Source organism: Lactuca sativa, chromosome 3 (assembly GCF_002870075.4).
Source record: "Lactuca sativa cultivar Salinas chromosome 3, Lsat_Salinas_v11, whole genome shotgun sequence".
NCBI lineage: Eukaryota > Viridiplantae > Streptophyta > Magnoliopsida > Asterales > Asteraceae > Lactuca > Lactuca sativa.
The window spans coordinates 83,914,184-83,933,595 of record NC_056625.2 but is presented as its reverse complement, the minus strand read 5'-3'; the positions used below and the strand labels follow the sequence as shown (position 1 = coordinate 83,933,595).

The 19,412-nt window shown below is 37.5% G+C and overlaps 2 protein-coding genes across 2 annotated transcripts in view; both read left to right on the top strand.

Moving 5' to 3' along the window:
* Positions 1-12,740, top strand: part of LOC111920315 (MDIS1-interacting receptor like kinase 2) — a 35,314-nt gene extending 22,574 nt beyond the window's left edge. Inside the window, exon 3 of the mRNA XM_023915893.1 lies at positions 12,527-12,740. Coding sequence (XP_023771661.1) covers positions 12,527-12,740 — 214 coding nt within the window. The remainder of the gene's footprint in view (positions 1-12,526) is intronic.
* Positions 12,741-14,776: 2,036 nt separating this feature from the next.
* LOC111920343 (probable leucine-rich repeat receptor-like protein kinase At1g35710) lies at positions 14,777-17,901 on the top strand. The gene is made up of 2 exons (XM_023915915.3): positions 14,777-17,361; positions 17,492-17,901. The coding sequence occupies exons 1-2, from the start codon at positions 14,802-14,804 to the stop codon at positions 17,779-17,781; spliced, it is 2,850 nt and encodes a 949-aa protein (XP_023771683.2). The 5' UTR covers positions 14,777-14,801; the 3' UTR covers positions 17,782-17,901.
* The last annotated feature ends 1,511 nt before the right edge of the window (positions 17,902-19,412 follow it).

The following is a 19,412-nucleotide window of genomic DNA, read 5'->3' as shown; positions in this document are numbered from 1 at the left end:
ACATAGGATGTTCTTATGACCAAAACCCATCAATCTCCGGTGGTGCAAGGCGATAAGTAGCCTTGGCAATAGGCACTGCCCCCGGAACCAAATCGATACGGAACTCCACCTGCCACTCGGGAGGCACCCCCGGCAACTCCTCGGGAAAACCATCTGGAAACTCTTGCACTATCGGTACCTTACCGACATAACTCGTCCTCTCTGTGGCGACTCGTGTATCCATCACATAGGCTACAAACCCTCTACAACCCTTCTATAGACTATGTCTCGCTCTGGCAGCCGAACAAAATGCTGACCCAGACCGGGTACCCTCGCCATACACCGTAAGTACTCCCCACTAGGGTCTCGTATGGTCACCAACCGCCGCTCGCAGTCTATAGCAGCTCCAAATCGGCTCAACCAGTCCATGCCCACGATGACACAGACATCACCCAGCGCAATCGGTACCATATCTATCGGGAACTCAACACCGAAAATCTCGAGTACACATCCTCGAATCACATCAGTAGCATAAACCGCTCGCTCGTTAGCTATACAAACTCGTAGAGGTCGACTCAACGCCTCTTGTCCGGTATTGATGTGCTGGCTAAACGCTAATGACACGAAAGATTGACTTGCACCCGAGTCAAATAACACCAAAGCAGGTACATAACTCACAAGAAAATTACCTATGCATACCACATAATAAGCACAATATCTCAAACTCAGTATACGTAAATAAAAGAATACATACCAGCCACGACATCAGGTGCTGCGCGGACCTCCTCCGTTGTCAACTGAAAGGCTCTCCCGCGAGCCTTCGGTGCCTCGGCCTTCACTGGCCGGGCCTCGGTAGCTCTAGCAGGTTCAGATCCCTATGTTAATCCCTAAAGTAGCTGTGGGAACTCGGCCTTCCGATGGCCAGTCTGGTTTCAATGAAAGCAAACCAAAAATCCCTTGGGGCAATCCTTGGCTATATGCCCCTCCTTGCCATATTTTTAGCAAGCACCTGCTCGATAAACTTCATCATTTCCCTTACCGCACTTCCCACAAGTGCGGCCCTTCTGGCCTCCAGATCTCATATCGTCGGGCTTTGCCCGCTTGGCTGTCGGTTAAGACTGCACCGGCCGCCTGTCCCTCCTGTGAGACTCGGCCTCCTCCGTGGCCTAAGTCTCTAGCTTAATCTCCCTCTTCTGAGCATTTTCCTGGAGCTTGGAAAATGTTCGGTACGTCGAGTTCGCCACGAACTACCGAATGTCTCTCCTCAGTATGCTCAAATATTGACTCATGCGTGCATGCTCAGTAGACACGTGCTCAGGGCAGAACAACGCCCTCTCATGAAACATTTGCGTGATCATCGTCACATACTCTGTCCCCTGCTTAAGGGACAAGAACTCCTGGGCCAAACGTTCCCTCTCCACCGGGGAACATACTAGTCTCTGAACATAGTGATGAACCTCTCCTAGGTCACCGCGGTAAGCTCTGTAGGAGTAAAATCTGTTATCACAAACTTCCACCAGTCCTCCGCTCCCAAGCGAAGCTGGTTCAGTGCGAACCGTACTCTCAAATGTTCCAGACAGGAACAAGTGTAGAAACATCCCTCAATCTCAGAGATCCACCTCATCGCGGCTATCGGATCTTGAGTCCCATCAAACTCTGGTGGCTTCGTGTTGCTGAACTCTCGGTACAGCAACGAGTCACCCCCTATGGCCTAGCACTGGCGAAGGCTACGGTGGCTGCAGTAACACCAGCCACGGTAAGAGAAGCACACTGTTGGTCAAACATCTCAATCAAAGTGGTCTTGATAGACCCAAACGTCTCAGGAATCTCAGCTCGTATGGATGCGACCACCTCCTCATGAATCAACTTATGGATCTCCTCATCGCTGGTACCACTGGTACCACTGCCTCCTGGGTTGTGGTGCGTCCCAAACATGATGTCTCTGAAATACAACACAAGAAAATCAGACACTCGCTCAAGTATACTCGCACTCGATACTCAACCATACTTGTTCTTTAGTACCCTAAAGATTCTTACTTGGACTGCTCACCGATCCGATGTTTCCAGAAGTACGGGCCCTATACTACCTTCCACAACGCATCGGTATTCACCCCAAGTCCTCCTCCTAGGATCCCAGATCACAAGTACTCTATATATCACTAAACTCAGGTTACCCTCCAGTAGACCACTCATAAGCTCCTCACTGCTACCTACACACTCTCGAAAGTATCTCATAGTAGCAGTAACTCCTAGGCTAAGGCAACAAAAATCAGGCCAACTCGTGTCCTAAATATGAATACCTAGTCTACTCTAGCATACATAGCATATAACATAATATCTCATAACACATAATGTAAGGGTATTTTGGGAAATCACCGTCCGGGTGCTGGCTGATCGTACACACTGCTCCGTTCTGTGTTTCTCAAAAATATTTTTCTCTTTTTAGAAAAATTGTTTCTTTTATGAAATTTTTTCTCAAATCCTCAGTTTGAGTTCAGATATGCCCGAAGGTGCATCCGAATCCCTCAAACCAAGGCTCTGATACCAACTTGTAACGATGTGAATTTTCAAAACAATTTTTCATTTTTCAAACATAACATTTCTCTTTTAAATCATCTCAAACATAAGTGTATCAAATCTTATCACGGTATAACATATCCCATAATCTCAAATACAAAATCCTCTGTCGGTGTGTATAAATCATGCTGATGCCTTCCCGCGATCCTCGCTAGTACCTAAAACACATCTCACATAACACAGTAAGCATACATTCTTAGTGAGTTCCCCAAAATACTACATACAGCACATAAGCCACTCGAGGCTGTAGCTCTACGAGACCTTCCGGTCAATGTGTCTCAGGGGCCTTCCGGTCTCACAATCTGAGTAGACCTTCCGGTCCTACTCTGTCAACCTTCCAGTCTATACCATATTGACCTGCCGGTCCATTCACTGCTGACCTTCCGGTCCATACCTTGTTGACCTTCCGATCCATACCATACTACTCATAACATACATAACACATACATATCTGATAGAAACATATATCGCATACTCGTCATAGCACATAAGACCTTCCGGTCAAACGTAATTACCACTCTAGGTAAGGTATAGTGAGAAGACTCACCTTGTATGACGTCTAGTAAATTCTTGTGCTCGATATCCCCGATCTAGCCTCCGCCTAATCACATAAAGTATTTATCTCTAATTAATACGGCTCTCAAAGGCTAGACTAGTCCCTCCCTATATTCTCTCAGAAGGGGAAAAAGACCATTTTACCCCTCCAATGGTCCAATGTCTAAATGTTGACCAAACCCTAAAAGTCAAACCCAGTAAACGGTCTAACTTTGACCAGACTCGTTGATTGCACTCGGTGACTCGACGAGTCCATGTGTGTCCTCTGAATCCTCTTTGGGCCTTACTTGACTAGTCGATTTAACTTTTTTCTCGATGGGTTACCACTGATCACGAATCGTGGTGCAACACGATCCAACTCGTCAAGTCCGCTCACGGACTCGACGAGTTTCTTCCATGAGAATTCTCAAATGACCTTCTGAGGTCAGATCTGTTTCTCTAACCTCTAGATCTGACCTTCTAACACCCAAAATTCATGTAAAGGTCTGAACTTTACGTTCATGCATCGCACATATAGCTCTATTTGAAGAAGTAGCTCAAAAAATGGAGTCATAGGCTCAATACTCTCATGTAACATGATAAAGCTTGGTTGTTGAGACATTCTAAACCTCTCAAGGTCCAGATCTAAATTCTATCCCTCAATGTGTCACACCCCGAAAACCAAAGGCGGAAACATTTCCGGGGCGGACTCCACGTTGAGTATCAAACCAATGCACATAGTAAGCAAAGTAGACAACCATTACATTACATATATAAAAGTTTACATTTGTTTCAAAAGTAAATTGTACAAGTGTGATACATAACATATATGAACAAAATGAGACGAGTCCTCTACGCACTCCGTCTTCGCCAAAAGTGATCACCGGGTACATGTCTAATGCGGACCTAAGAATACAAGCGGTTTGAAAATCAGCATAAAGCTGGTGAGTTCATAAGCGGTTGGTTTTCTGAAAGTTTTACGAGTTCCTTTGGTTTCCTGAAAAAGCGGTTATCCAAGAAAATCCCATATTTTCTTAAAAGTAATGTTTACCAAATCCAAATTGTAATGTAAAAGATGTACACTGAAATCGTAATTGTTCTCGTGAATTGTAAAGTGTAGTTATCTAACCTGTTATACTTTTCTGGTTACGTACTACTGTTACTCAAGAAAATCCTATATTTTCCTACATGTGTGTGTACTATTACCGATTCTGTGTGTGCGAACTGTTATCGATTCCGATTATGTTCAATGTTATCCCCAGGAAAACCCCATGTTTTCCTGAATGTGTGGGTGTGTGAGCTGTTACCGACTCCAATTATGTTCAATGTTATCCCCAGGAAAACCACATGTTTTCCTGAATGTGTGGGTGTGTGAACTGTTACCGATTCCGATTATGTTCAATGTTATCCCCAGGAAAACCCCATGTTTTCCTGAATGTGTGTGTGTGTACTGTTACCGATTCTGTAGGTGCGAACTATTACCGATTCCGATTGTCCTCAAACGTACATTAGTTTTACTACGTACATAAAACTAATAAATAAGGGTAAAGCGTTAATAATCTTGATTGCGAGTCCTTAACCATACTTCAGACGAGATATGACTCGGGCCAGGGCCAGTATCCTTTTTTTATGAATTTCGTCACCGTTGAACCTTTCGGTTCGACTGTAGCTAGCAGCCAGGTGCGGGATTGTCAGTCCCGTATAGATCTATACACTCAATCCATGCTCTCCTACATTCGAAGATTCTGGTTACAGGGGTAGTCCTCCACTCTCTCGAGCCAAGGAAGTATTACAGAGGACGTGTCTCTAATCTTTAAGATTACCTTTACTTCTCGTGCCTAGGGAAGTAGTATCTATGACTATCTAAGTTCTAATGGATCATGTCCCTTACACTCGAGCCTAGGTGTTTTATTAAGGACATTACAAATGTTTTATGTTTTCTAATGGTGTCTGTCCTTTACACTCGAGCCTAGGGTGTTTTATTAAGGACATTACAAATGTTTTATGTTTTCCGATGTCTGTGGAGTGTTCACCGAGGACAAAACTATGTTTAAATGTTATGCTTTTAACTGCTATATTGTGAGAAAACATTTGTGAAAATATAAATATAACAATTTATAATGTGTTTCACAAATAACATAATAATGTGTTCTGTAGGTTCAAACTGTTGTTTATTACGACTGTCAGTTTCAAAAGCATATATATATATATATATATATATATATATATATATATATATATATATATATATATATATATATGTGTGTGTGTGTGTGTGTCTATATATATATATATATATATATATATATATATATATATGTGAAACACAATGTATGTAAAACAAGTTTTGAGTACATGTATTTCTTGTACTTTTGTTTGTATTCCCCCCTGAAAACAATGAAAACAGTGAAAAAGGGTAGGGGTATGAACTCACCAGTTGAGAAACGCGACGTTCCGGATGCTAAGTGTCGATTCAAGGCTTAATAACATGCGAGGTTCCTATATAATACGAAATGGCATACAAATATATCTAATTAGATTTATAAGTTCTAATTAGATAGGATATTACACTCCAATGAGCGAAAACACTTCAAAACAAGTGTTTGGAGTGACCCGGGTGACATCTACGGACGTGTATTGATGCGTGGGACTTGGGAATTGAGTTTACTCTTCAAGAGTATACTTTTTAGGGAGTTTACTACCCTAAACACCTCATCCATATGAGTTCACGGCCGTGAACTCATGGAGGTTGATTTTGGGTGCAAAATGGCTTCATAACACTCGGGAATAATTGCTAGACTTGGGTTTTTGGCTTTGGAATGGCTTATAACACACATAGGGACCATTTATTGGAGTTTATGGCTTTAAACATGGAGTTTACGGCCGTAAACTCCCCCTCACTTCAAATCCTTAATGTTTTGGTCCTTAAACAATCACATGTGATTCTAATGATTTTTCCCAAGCCTTGTATGAATTTTTAAGGGACTTTTGGCATACTTTTAGGAGTTTAAGGCCCATGAACACCCTCATGGCCGTGAACTCTTATGAAAGGTTGATTTTATATGTTTTAAGGTCCAATACTTGTTTGTAAACACTTCTAGAATTTTTCCCAAGGCTTTAGGTGTGTTAAAGTGGCATTTTAACACATTTAGATGAGTTTACTCTCCAAGAACAATGAGTTTACAGCCCAAGCATGTTCTTGGGCAGTAAACTCAAGTTTACTCCTCTAAATTGATGTTCAAGGTGTTCCAAGGCCAATTCCATAATTCTACAAGTTGTATCTAAGCCTTGTTGGTGTTTTGGAAGGGTTTAAGGGCATAAAAACCCCATTTATATGAGTTTACGGCCCAAGTATGTTCTTGGGTAATAAACTCATGTTTACTCTTCAAAATCCATGTTAAAGGCATTCTAAGTCCGGTCCATTAAGCCATTAAGCCATATCTAAGCTCCAAAGGTCGATTGGAAGGGTTTTTGGGCTCCAAAACCCATTTTATATGAGATCACGGCCTAGGACTGTTCCAGGGCCATAAACTCATGAATGTGGTCCTATTCCATGATTTGAACTCGAATTTGAAGGCTAGAGGGGTTGCATAACAAGCTAGGGAAGGTACCTTGGTGATTAGAAGCCTTAAATTTGAGATTTGGACCCTTAAACTTGGATTTAGGAGAGAGGTTAAAGGGAGAGTAGAGGGAGGAAGAAAAAGCTTCAAATGAATGTTTAAACACATTTAAATAGGTCCCAAAACTTGGACACGGTAGAATTCTACCCGATACCGGCATTAAACGGGGCTTTTGGTCGCACCCGATTAAGTTTCCGTAACCCGGCGGGGACGTTTCTATAATTTCTGAAATAAACATTTTGGGCTAATTTCATGAGTTCCTAAGGGGTTTGGAAACTCATTAGATTATAATAAACATATAAGTTTAAATAATTTAACCCAAAACGAAAACGGAACGAATTGATAAACGGCGAATCTTTACGGGTAGAACGGGTTTTCGACGATGGAAAACTTCGGGTTGTTACACAATGGGAATTCACATGCTCCATAATCCAACTAAAGAAAGGGTAAAGATACCCTAGATTCCATAAATCTACTTTATACACAAAAATAGGCATGGATTCATACCTCAAACAGAAGCCCTTGAAGAAATAGAAGAAGTTTTGAGCCCCCTCTAAGCAGCCTAGCTTGAATCTTCCTTCCTTCCTTGCAAGAATGCACTATGGTGGTGAAACTAGCCCTCTCTCTCTCTCTCTCTCTCTCTCTCTAAGCTCTCTGGCTCGCTAAGGTTTCTCCAGGGTATGAGTGGTTGCAAATGAAGGCCATCTCTGGCTCGCTAAAGTTTCTCCAGGGTATGAGTGGCCTCAAATGAAGGCCATAAGGACCCTTAAATAGGGCACAAGCCCAAAGATTTAGGGTTTCTATCCACAACGCGGACTCGTTGAGTCGACTCACTGACTCGTCGAGTCCATTCATTAATCATAGTCAGCAGTCGGGATCCTACTCGACGAGTTTAGGTGTCAACTCGTCGAGTCCCTCTCCTTGACTCAAAAAATAAATACTCAATACCTGGAAATCCGGATGTTACACTATTTGCCAAATTGATATACCTATGAAGAAGAGAAAGTTACAATATCATATAAAAAAGCTCATCATAGAGCTTCAAACATATTTCCTTTAACCTCATGAATAAATAATCAAAAATTGTCAAATTATTCTTTGATATTTGATCCGTCCCTCAACCTGTAAGTGAGAATCAACTTCATTGAATCTAGCATGATGGACACTGACCTTTTTAAATAAACCCCCTTGAGCTTATACCAACTACATTCGTTACTAGCCGTTTCTCATGTCTTACCGATGATGTTTGTGTATTCATTTTCTTTGGGAATCATCTGTTAATTTTCTCAAGCTATATTGATTTTTTTAAACGGAAAATCTAACCTACTCCTAAAATACACCTTAAATCCCCCTATGTCCACGACGGGACTTGAACCCTCAACCTCAAGGAGGGAGGGCAACACCAGATACCATTGGGCTAGAAGCCCTTTTGTCAAGCTATATTGATATCTAGGAATTCTATATCATTAGAAACATCAAACATCTTTAGATCTAACAAAATGATTTCATATGTTATGGGTGAACTGTTGGAAGAAATAAGGGAATAATTAAAGTGTAAATTAGTATTTAAAAATGACTATCTAAAAGTACTAGTAGCAGAATGAAATAAATTAGTGGAAGAAAGACTAAAATGTTTGGTTAACTCTCCTTCTTCAATAATTAAAGTTCATGAAACTAAACAAAGTCACAAAAGATGAATTTCCATGAAATTCTTAGCGCTACTAGGCATATATATTTCACAGTTGGAAACAACATTGAATTAATTGATTTTGTTCACCAATTTCTCATTAGATTTGGGTTTTTACCACCACCAGTGATGATCATGTTTGATAAGGTTTCATCAGGGTTATAAGTAAGGGAGAACTTAGCATAAACATCTTTGTTTTTAGATACTTATGTTATGAATGTTTCTCGCATGATGAATAAATATTTCAAGAATCCCAAAAAAATAAATATTATCTTCTAGAGGGTTATATCGAAACTGAGTGGTTTGTGGTATAGAAAAAATTGTTGTGGTAGTATTGCATGATGCCTAAATGAAGATTACATGCCAATATATAGATAAACTATAAACCCTAAAGGCTTTGGGCCTAAACCCTAAAGTCCTCTAACATCCCTCCCCTCCCCCCCCCCCCCCCCCCTAGTTTGACATAGAGGATGAAAAAACTGACACAATAAAGAAAATAGGGAGGATGACAAAACTGAAAAATAAAGAAAATAAAAAAATATTGAACATGAGCAGGAGATAGTAATGAAGGTAAGAGCTAGAGCTTCGACGATGTTGTCGGAAATAGCTACAGTTCCATCAGGCGATGCAATAATTACGACTTTGGCGAAGAGAGCATGATGTAACAGGAGGAGAAGGGAAGAACAGGAACTTTGATGAACTTGGTGTGGGAAGTTGCTAGGGTTCCCGCGAGATCGGGAGCTCTGGTGATGTCAGCGATGGAAAAAGATAAGGTTCTGTCAGGTTATGTAAGACTTGCATAAAAGATGGTGGAGAAGGCAACAAAGGTGGTAAGGGACGGTGACACACATTCAAAAGAAGAGTTATGGTGTACTGACAAAGTTTCGTCATGCTGAGAAGAAGCGAATGAAAGTTAGCCTTAGATGAGAGAGAAGCAAAGCAAATGAGTCGTCAAGGAGGCAACACGAAGACGGCGGCTTGGTGAAGTCAATGAGGAGAGCTAGGTCGAGGCATAGGATGGTGCCAAGGTGGTGCCACGGCGTAAATCCAGAATGACAGAGTGATGGCGACGATGGCCTGGTGCACGAGAGTTGTTGGTGGAGGAGAAGAGGACAATGGTGAAAGTGAGGTCTCGCCAAAAAGATCAAAGCATAATTAACCCAGAAACATTTTCGTCAGTTCTTGTATGGGATTAGCAATCAATATTAAAGAGATAAATTGTGTTTTATGGGTTATTTATTTTTTTTAGAACGACAAATCTACTCTAGTCCAAAACTACTCCTAATTCCACCTATGTCTTCATTGCGATTTGAACCCTCAACCTCTAGGAGGCAGGGCACACCCGATACCGCTGGGATAGAAGCCCTTTAATAATTAAAGATATCGGCTAATAAAAAAGGTGGATGGTGGCAAAAGAAAGAAAGAAACAAAATTAGAAAAGAAAATTTTGATCATGCGTTGGTGTTATTGATTAAAAGTAAGATAATAGAATAAGAAAAATGAATGGAGTGGCAGTGGCTACTTTAAGGAAGATATGATATCTAAAATGAGAGGGAAAGCTTTTTAAGGGCTCCGGCCCAACAACGACACCGGCTGGGTTTCCGATGGATCGACTGTCAACGTACGGAATCAAATTGGCTATGATACCATGTTATAGAATAGATTGCATTGATATTATTACTTGATGCTCAAATGAAAATTACATATGAAAAAATATATCAACTTTAAAAGCTAAAGGATTTGGGCCTAAACCCTGAAGCCACGAATTCATTTCAAAATCCAAGGTAAAAATAATTAAACAAATCAAGAACCCAAACTCAAACACCCATATACTTCAAGAACCATGGTGATAAAACGGGTTCAATAGCTATCTAATCGAGTACTCGTAGGAATTAAAAAGAAAGCATAAAAACTATTACTTCAAGAAATGACCAAATTGCAAAAATGGTCCCTGTGATTGGCAATTTTATGTGTTTTAGGTCCAAAACAAAATGTTGGTGCACCATTGGTCCAAAATTTGATCTTTTTATTGTTTTTGGTCCCTGTAACTTAAAAAGACGATTATGCCCTTATAATTTCTATTTTTCATTTTCTTTAATTGTTGAAATATAAAAATTATTTAACTTATATTTTTTTAACTTACAAAAAAATAAAAATGACCCACCTACCCTTTTTCTCTTCCGTCTATCTCAACAGAAACATACACACACACTCACTAGAAATGTCACCCTTAATGGATGCCAACCACCATCATTCGCCACCAACCACCACCATCTGCTGCCAACCACCTCCATTTTCATCACCCGTACCCCCATCTCTGAATCATTAAATAAGTAAAAGTTCACCAACGGCCACCATACCATCGTTCACCACCACTATTTGTCGTAATCCACCCCACCCATATCGTCCTTTCTAGCACTGCCTCGCCGGAAACCACTAAGAAAGCTGAAAACCACCATTAACAACTCCCTTTTTTGCTTAGATCTAAACAAAGTGATCATAAACATACTCAGTGCCCGAATTAGTGCAAGGGGTGCTCAAGCCCAAAAATTAAACCCCACCCCAACGTCGTTCGTCACCACCATTCACTGCCAACCACCTCCATCCCACCACATTTACACACCTCTCTTTCCTTAACCTGATGACCCTCTACCACCACTATTCCTCGAGCTCCACCATCTTCTCACCATTTACCAAGACCTGGGTTTGCATCCCATCCCAGTCTAAATCGATCAAATCAACAGTTCTAAAGAACAGATCGGCGACGCTAGGTTGTCGGACATCTCTGTCGATGACTATCCCCACCAGGTACCATCACATCCCTATAGAGAACCCTAAATAGATCTCGAACCAAAACCCTTATCTAAGGGCGACAACGTTGGGGTTTCAGAAAATGAGAATGGTGGCAGCGGAAGGAGATTTGCAGAAGCTAAAAAATGTGGTGGTGGTGGCAGAAAACCCTCATCACTGAAAGATGAAGAACAACGACTGAAAACTCAAAAGCTTCGTCGAGCTCCATCATCTTCTACGACAACATCATATCCTATTTTTCTGACTTTCAATTACATATCTCATTTTTCTGGAAGGGATGCTAGGTGGTTTGGGTAAGTGACGGTGGCGGTGGAAGACTAACAGGTGGTGGTGGTTCAATAACGATGGTGGTCCAGTCTCCAACACAATGAAGAGAGAGAGAGAGAGAGAGAGAGAGAGAGAGAGAGAGAGAGAAAGAAAGAGAGAGATAGAGAGAGAGAGAGAGATAGATAGAGAGAGAGAGATTTATTGTCTTTAAGAGTGATGAAATTTTATTTTATATTTATTTTTAATTATATAGTAATAATACAATTAAAAGAAAACAAAAAAGAATCAGTTAAGGGTATTTTTGTCATTTCAGGTAGACAATGGACCAAAACCGCACAAAAATGTCAACCATAAGGACCAAAAGCACACAAGGTATCCAAAATTGGACTACTGATGCACCACCAAACTTTTTTGGACCATAATCACAGAATTTTGACAAACACAAGGACCATTTTTGCAATTTTGTCTTCAAGAAATTCAGTAGATTGAAGCCACAACATATCGAACTCTAGGTAGAGAAAATGGAGATTTACAATAGGAAAACCAATCTTCTAAAAATATATTGAAACCCAAAAAATTGTGAACAATTGGAGATGTGGATTTAATAATAAAGGAATTAAATTAACGAAATTAAAAAAAATACTTAAGGGGCATATTTCATTATTTTTGGTTTTTTATGGACCAAATTCACAAAAATTAAGTTTGATGCACCAAAACCACAAAAGATATCCAATTTTGGACGACTATGCATCTCCAAACCTTTTTTAACAAAAAAAGTATTCTCTCTCTCTCTCTCTCTCTCTCTCTCTATATATATATATATATATATATATATATATATATATATATATATATATATATATATATATAGAGAGAGAGAGAGAGAGAGATGAGTGCAAATGTTTCTAACCACTATTATGTGCATGTATGAACCAATGAGAATTTAAGAAAACATATATCATGAATAATAAATATAAGACTATAATAGTAATCTATACTGTAATTAATTATGGTAAATTGATAAAATCAAATAATATTCCCTTTAAATTAGGTTATCAGTTTCACAACCCTATGACACCACCACCCTTTCCCCATCTTTCTCTAAAAACCATCGTCTACAACTATCATCATCTTGGCTGCCAGCCAATGCCGCCATCATCTACATCATCGACTCTTCATGCTATGCGATCCATCCTAAACCACCCACAGTGAAAGATGACAGGAGCACGGGAGGAGAACACTTTGGAAACGGAAATAAGAATTGAGAATTGACCCTGTAGGGCTCGTTTGATAAACGTGATTTTATTTGAGTGTTTTCTTGATAATCATGAAGTGGTGTCTGGACCTATTGATCGATCTGTGGAATTAGTTTAAAATTTTCAGATTTTAAAAATTACAAGAATTAGTTATCCTTAAATTTTCGAAAATTTCCTTTTTTAAATATAATTAATTGTCCAAAATACCCTTATCATGAAATCCGATTAAACTGATTATTTTTAATTAGTTAATAAATATAAAACCCCTACTTAAATTACCACAAATGATTGGCTCGAACACAATACTTAGTAAAAACACAATAATCTAAGTCTCTCTCTCTCTCTCTCTCTCTCTATATATATATATATATATATATATATATATATATCAAATAAGTTAAATCACTATATATATATATATATATATATATATATATATATATATATGTATATATATAGTGATTTAACTTATTTGTTAAAAACCTCTTTTAAGAATATATGGTGCTTTTTGTGAGATTATATCCCTTTATTCAATGTTATGGAGAACTTCATATATGTTTTTCTTAAACATTAAAATATCAAAATTACCCAGCTTAATTTCTAAATATCATATTTACCCATCATAAAATTTCTAAATATCATATATGTCATTTTTAAACATCAAAATATCATATATGCCCTACATAAGGGGTGTTTGGGTTAGCTTTTCTAAGTCAAAAATCCTTTTTGTAAAAGAAAAAAAACAAAAAGATATTTGGTAAGCTAGTAACTTTTGAAATTTTAATACAAGGAAAAACAACTTTTTGGAAAAGTCAGGATTTCTTGACTTTTTGTAACTTTTTGGAAAAGAACTTTTAAGCTTTTAAAAGCTAAGCCAAACACCCTCTTAAATATCAAAATATCGTATATGTACTTTTTAAACATCAAAATATCAATGGTAATATTTAAAACATCCTCCATCTACAACATGATAATAATCAACAACAAAAAACTAAACAATAAAAATATACATTCCATTAAGAGGGTTGAAGATGAATCTTTTTGTTTGTCAAGAGGCGACATTCCAACAATTTAGAAATTCACATTCCATTATCATAGACGTAAGGATAATATGGTTAAATTTTTTAATTATTATAATAACTCTCAGATATAAAAAATGATTATAAAATATTAAAAACATTATAAAAAAAGATTTGGGCAAATATGATATTTTGAAGGTTTATGAAAGGAAAATATGATATTCAAAAATTAAGCTTGACAAATATGATTTTTTTGAAGTTGAAGAAAGGCATATATGAAATTCTCTATTAGTAACATTTTATTTAAGTAGCTTTAGTTTTAGTCAAGGTATGATATGTTTTAGACGCTATTCAATAGAGAAAACAAAATAATAATAATAATAATAATAATAATAATAATAATAATAATAACATCACTTTCTTTATATTTATTATCCTCGTATTTATCTTAATGTTATCGCGTTCACATGTTCAAGGAATGCATGAGAATCATTCGATTTATTAAATATTCTCAAATGGCCACATCGATCCGACCCCATCTCCATGAACTCAATAACGCAACTTGGACATGACATCCATCTAACTATTGGTATCAGTTTTACCTAATGTAAATCTGAAGTAAATCAACTGAAACTTGTACTAAAATTTATCGTCTGTTTTTTTGTTGCTGCTCCTCCGTTAGTTACTTGCTTGGCAGTGGCTCGTTTATATATATATATATATATATATATATATATATATATATATATATATATATATATATATATATGTCCAACTGATCATCCAGTTAAGTTATATATATTACACTATTAAATCCAACATTGACATTATATACTACGTCTTTTTGGTAACCAATTATTTTTTATTTCTTTTCTAACATTCTTTTCTTTTTCTTCTTATAGCTAGATTGTCACGAGGAATACAATTCAAAGTGTAATAAGTCCTTTGTGGAAATGTATGACATTAGCTTCTACATAAAAGACATTCTTGTGGAAAAATATGAAATTGCCATAAATTACTTTTCCGAATAAGAGGAAATGAAATATACAAGATGAAAGGGCAGCTCATGTATAAATCAGGATACCATCATTTTTTAAAACACAACATGGCAAAGCAAATAATGTCTTCTTCAAACTTCTTACTTTTCTCTCTAACTCTACTAATCATTACAGTACTCTTGCCCATACCAAATTTTGCTTCTGCTTCTTTGGAGGAAGCCAATAATCTTCTTAAATGGAAAGCTAGCCTTGAAATCACAAACAAATCCTCGCTCTCTTCATGGATGCCCCTCCCTATGAATTCTAGTGCATCAGTCCCATGCACTTCTTGGTTTGGAGTAGTTTGCAATGCTGATGGGAGCATTCAGAAGTTGAATCTCACATCTTCTGGGTTAAGAGGCACGCTTCAAGAAATATCATTCTTTTTGCTACAAAATCTTACACGTTTTGATCTCAGGGTAAACAGCTTCTTTGGCCCTATCCCACCACAAATCCGACTCCTCTCCAAACTTATCTATCTTGATTTTTCACAGAATCAGTTTTCTGGTGAAATCCCACCTGAAATAGGAAGCATGGTCTCACTTGAGTTCCTATACTTATACTCAAACAATCTATCTAGCTCAATTCCTTCATCATTGGGTGCTTTGACATCTTTAAATGTCCTTTCTTTGTACCAAAATCAGCTCTCTGGTTCCATTCGTTCATCAATAGGAAATATGAGCAACCTATATCGTCTGAACCTAGCTCATAATAAGTTATCTGGTCCAATTCCTATTGATCTTGGGAAATTGAAGTCTCTCACTAGGCTTCTGGTAAGCAACAATACACTTAGTGGTTCTATTCCTTCATCAATTGCAAACCTGAGCAACCTCCATTTTCTGTTCCTCGATATGAATAAATTATCTGGTCCGATTCCTATTGAACTTGGGAATTTGAAGGCTCTCACTAATTTTCAAGTGAGTGAAAATGTACTTAGTGGTTCTATTCCTTCCTCGCTAGAAAACCTTAGTGACCTACAGTGTATGTTCCTACAAAAGAATAATTTTTCTGGTCTCATTCCTTTTGAACTTGGGAATTTGAAGTCTCTCACTGAACTTGCACTAAGCAACAATCAACTTAGTGGTTCTATTCCTTTGTCACTAGCAAACATGAGCAATCTACAATCTTTGTACCTTGATGGGAACAATTTATCGGGTCCCATTCCAATTGAACTTGGGAATTTCAAGTCTCTCAATGATCTTGATGTGAGCCAAAACAAACTTAGTGGTAGCATACCACCAGAGTTTGCAAATTCAACTCAACTACAAAGGCTTGATCTTTCTTTTAATAACTTGGTAGGCGAAATCCCTAAAGAATTTGGGAAGATGATAAGTATGCTGAATTTATACTTGTCTAATAACCAACTTTCAGGCACCATACCTCTGGAGCTTGGATCATTCCGTGAACTCCTTGAACTGGATCTATCCACAAATAGATTGAATGGGTCGATACCGGTAAGTATTGGTCAATGGGCACAAATCCATTACCTGAATCTTAGTAATAACAAGCTCAGTGGAAAAATTCCATCCGACATTAGTAAATTAGTTCATCTTACAGAATTTGATTTATCTCGGAATTTGCTCACAGAAGAGATACCATCTGAAGTTCAAAGTTTGCAAGATTTGAAGATATTAGATCTTTCCCACAATATGCTATCCGGTTCCATTCCTAATGCTTTTACAAATTTGCCTGGCGGAATTGATATCGACCTGTCTTACAATGAGCTCACAGGTGCAGTTCCTCAAAGCCCCAACTTTGTGAATGCGTCCATACAAGGCAATCCAGGTTTGTGTGGAAATGCTACAGGATTGCAACTTTGTGCAAGTAAAATTTTGAAGAAGAAAAACGATCCATTTCATTATAGGCTCATGCTCATAATTCTGCTCCCCCTTATGGGGGTAGTTTTACTTGGTTTATTCACGTATGGCCTCATTGCTTATCGACAACAAAAGAAAAAGTCTCCACAGAAACCATTGGAAGAAGAAAGTATTGATTACTTTTCCATTACAGGTTTTGATGGAAAAATAGTGTATGCTGATATCTTGAAAGCAACAAATGATTTCGATGAAGGATATTGTATTGGGGTTGGAGGATATGGGGCCGTGTACAAAGCTGAGCTAAAGCCTAACAATGTGGTAGCTGTCAAGAAACTTCACTCATCATCTGAGAATGTTGATAGTAATGGATTCCATAATGAGATACGAGCATTAACGAACATAAGGCATCGAAACATAGTGAAACTTTATGGATATTGCTCCCACGCTCGCCACTCAATTTTGATTTATGAATACCTTGAAAATGGCAGCCTTGGATCAATCTTAAAAAGTGACGTGCTAGCAAAAGAATTGGATTGGTTAAAAAGGGTCAATATTATAAAGGCTATTACTAACGGTTTGGCTTATATGCATCATGACTGCTCACCTCCTATAATTCATAGAGACATTTCCATTGCCAATATCCTTCTTGATTCTGATTATGAGGCACATATTTCTGATTTTGGGACATCCAAGCTTTTAAAGCTAGACTCATCCAATTGGACTACAATTGCTGGAACATATGGTTATATCGCGCCAGGTAACGTAATCTTGTGATTGTTGTTCTACATCTTATTATGTTTCATGATGTACATAAATGTATCTATGTTACAATTATGTGAGGTTGATATAGCTGTTTTTATTTTTATCTTATTTTTGTTTGGATGTAGAGCTTGCTTATACGATGGTGGCAACAGAGAAATGTGATGTGTATAGCTTTGGAGTTGTTGCACTAGAAGTGGTCATGGGAAAGCATCCTGGAGAACTCATAACATCTTTACCAACATTATCTGATGATCATCTGGTGCAAGCAAATCTGAGAGATAGTCGGATACCTCCTCCCTCACAAGTTGAGGAACAAGTTGCATTGGTGCTTACACTCTCAAGAGCATGTTTGAACTCCAATCCAGTAGAAAGGCCAACCATGCTCCAAGTTTCAAATCTGTTGATGAAGGCCTGATACAGTGCACTTCTAATGTTCTTTATTTTTTGTAGTTTCCTATGATGCACCATGATAATATTTGTGCAATTAAATGCCTTATTGTTAAAAATACTAATGATATGTTTTCTTATATCTTCACTTAAATGCCTACTTGTTATGATACTCCGGTCTCTGGATATGATTTCTTATATCATTATGTAGTAGATAAACTAATAAGTCAATGAAAATTGCAATCCTTCTAGAAATTTGGCTACAAAAGTTTCATCTGTAGTTTTGCAGCGGGTTTTCATAAGTTTTATTTTCAGGTGAAATTAGCACTTTTTCCATCACTTGGAATGTCAATACATGTAAAAAGTAGCAAAATAACATTGGTAACCTAATTGTATACAATACAAAAAAATATTATACAATTTATGTCAAATAACTATAAACTCAAATACAAATATGTATAGAGTTTTACAAAATATATGAAGAAGTTTTCAGTTACATGTTGAAGAATTCATAAGAATTTTAACACTAACATAAAAGCACTGTGTTGTATTACTGAAAAGAAAAAAAGAAAAAATAAAAGCAAGAATGTTTAACTATTGTATGTCTTTATATTTATAATACCGATGCTGCACTCTGCTGCTTTCGCTTGCTGTGATTTTATATTCAGTTTATGTGGTTTGAGTGTTACTTATTCATTTTATGTGTTCTCAACACGAGAGACAATTTTAAGAATGTTGTAGTTATACTTATTCAATTACATCTTCTGTATCTTATAATAACTAATAACCCAGCCCTGGAACATTTTGAACTCACCATTCTATTCCTAGCATGCTTGGAAGCTAAGGTAGTTATTTCCTATAAATATTAGTAGTTGTTTTCGATTAGTCTTATGGCTTTAATTAAAAAAGAAAAAAAAAAAGCTAGGCATTTCATCAAACAGTTAATATGCATTAATCTTTTCTTAAAAGAACCATGTGCAACAATGAATTCATTATTGAAAAATCAGCAGTCTCTTTTAAATTGTAAAATTTAAGGATGGACTCAAATGATTTGATTTGGTAGCGATTTCAGATAGATTCAAATCGAATTTGGTTGTCGTTTCTGCACTTGGAAATTGACGCAAGTGGAAGGAAGACGGAGGGCTGTGGATATATGGGGCATAGGGAATGAAAAGCAGGCAGCGAGCTATGAAAATCGATGAGGAGAACAACATGATTGTGGGAATCGACGAAAGGAATGGAACATGTGGATATTGTCAAAAATGAAAGTCCTTGTTTGTTTTTGTTGTGGTAACTTAAAAACAGTCTTTATTAATTTATTTTTTAATTAATTTTATTTTATATATATATATATATATATATATATATAACAGCCGAAAAATACAACCAATTTTAAATTTTTCAAAAACATCTCGATTCCATAAAATCTTTACAAAAAGGTTTTCAATACAAAACATTTATCATATTCCCAGAATCATAACACCACGAAATCATGAGGAGCGGTACGATCACGCCTTTGCCTTGCCACGATCTCCTGAAGAACCTGAAAAACATGAAACCACAACTGTAAGCCCGAAAGCTTAGTGAGATATCCCCAAAATACCAACCGCAATACCATACACGCATAACATGTCATAACATATCCGATCACAGAACAGT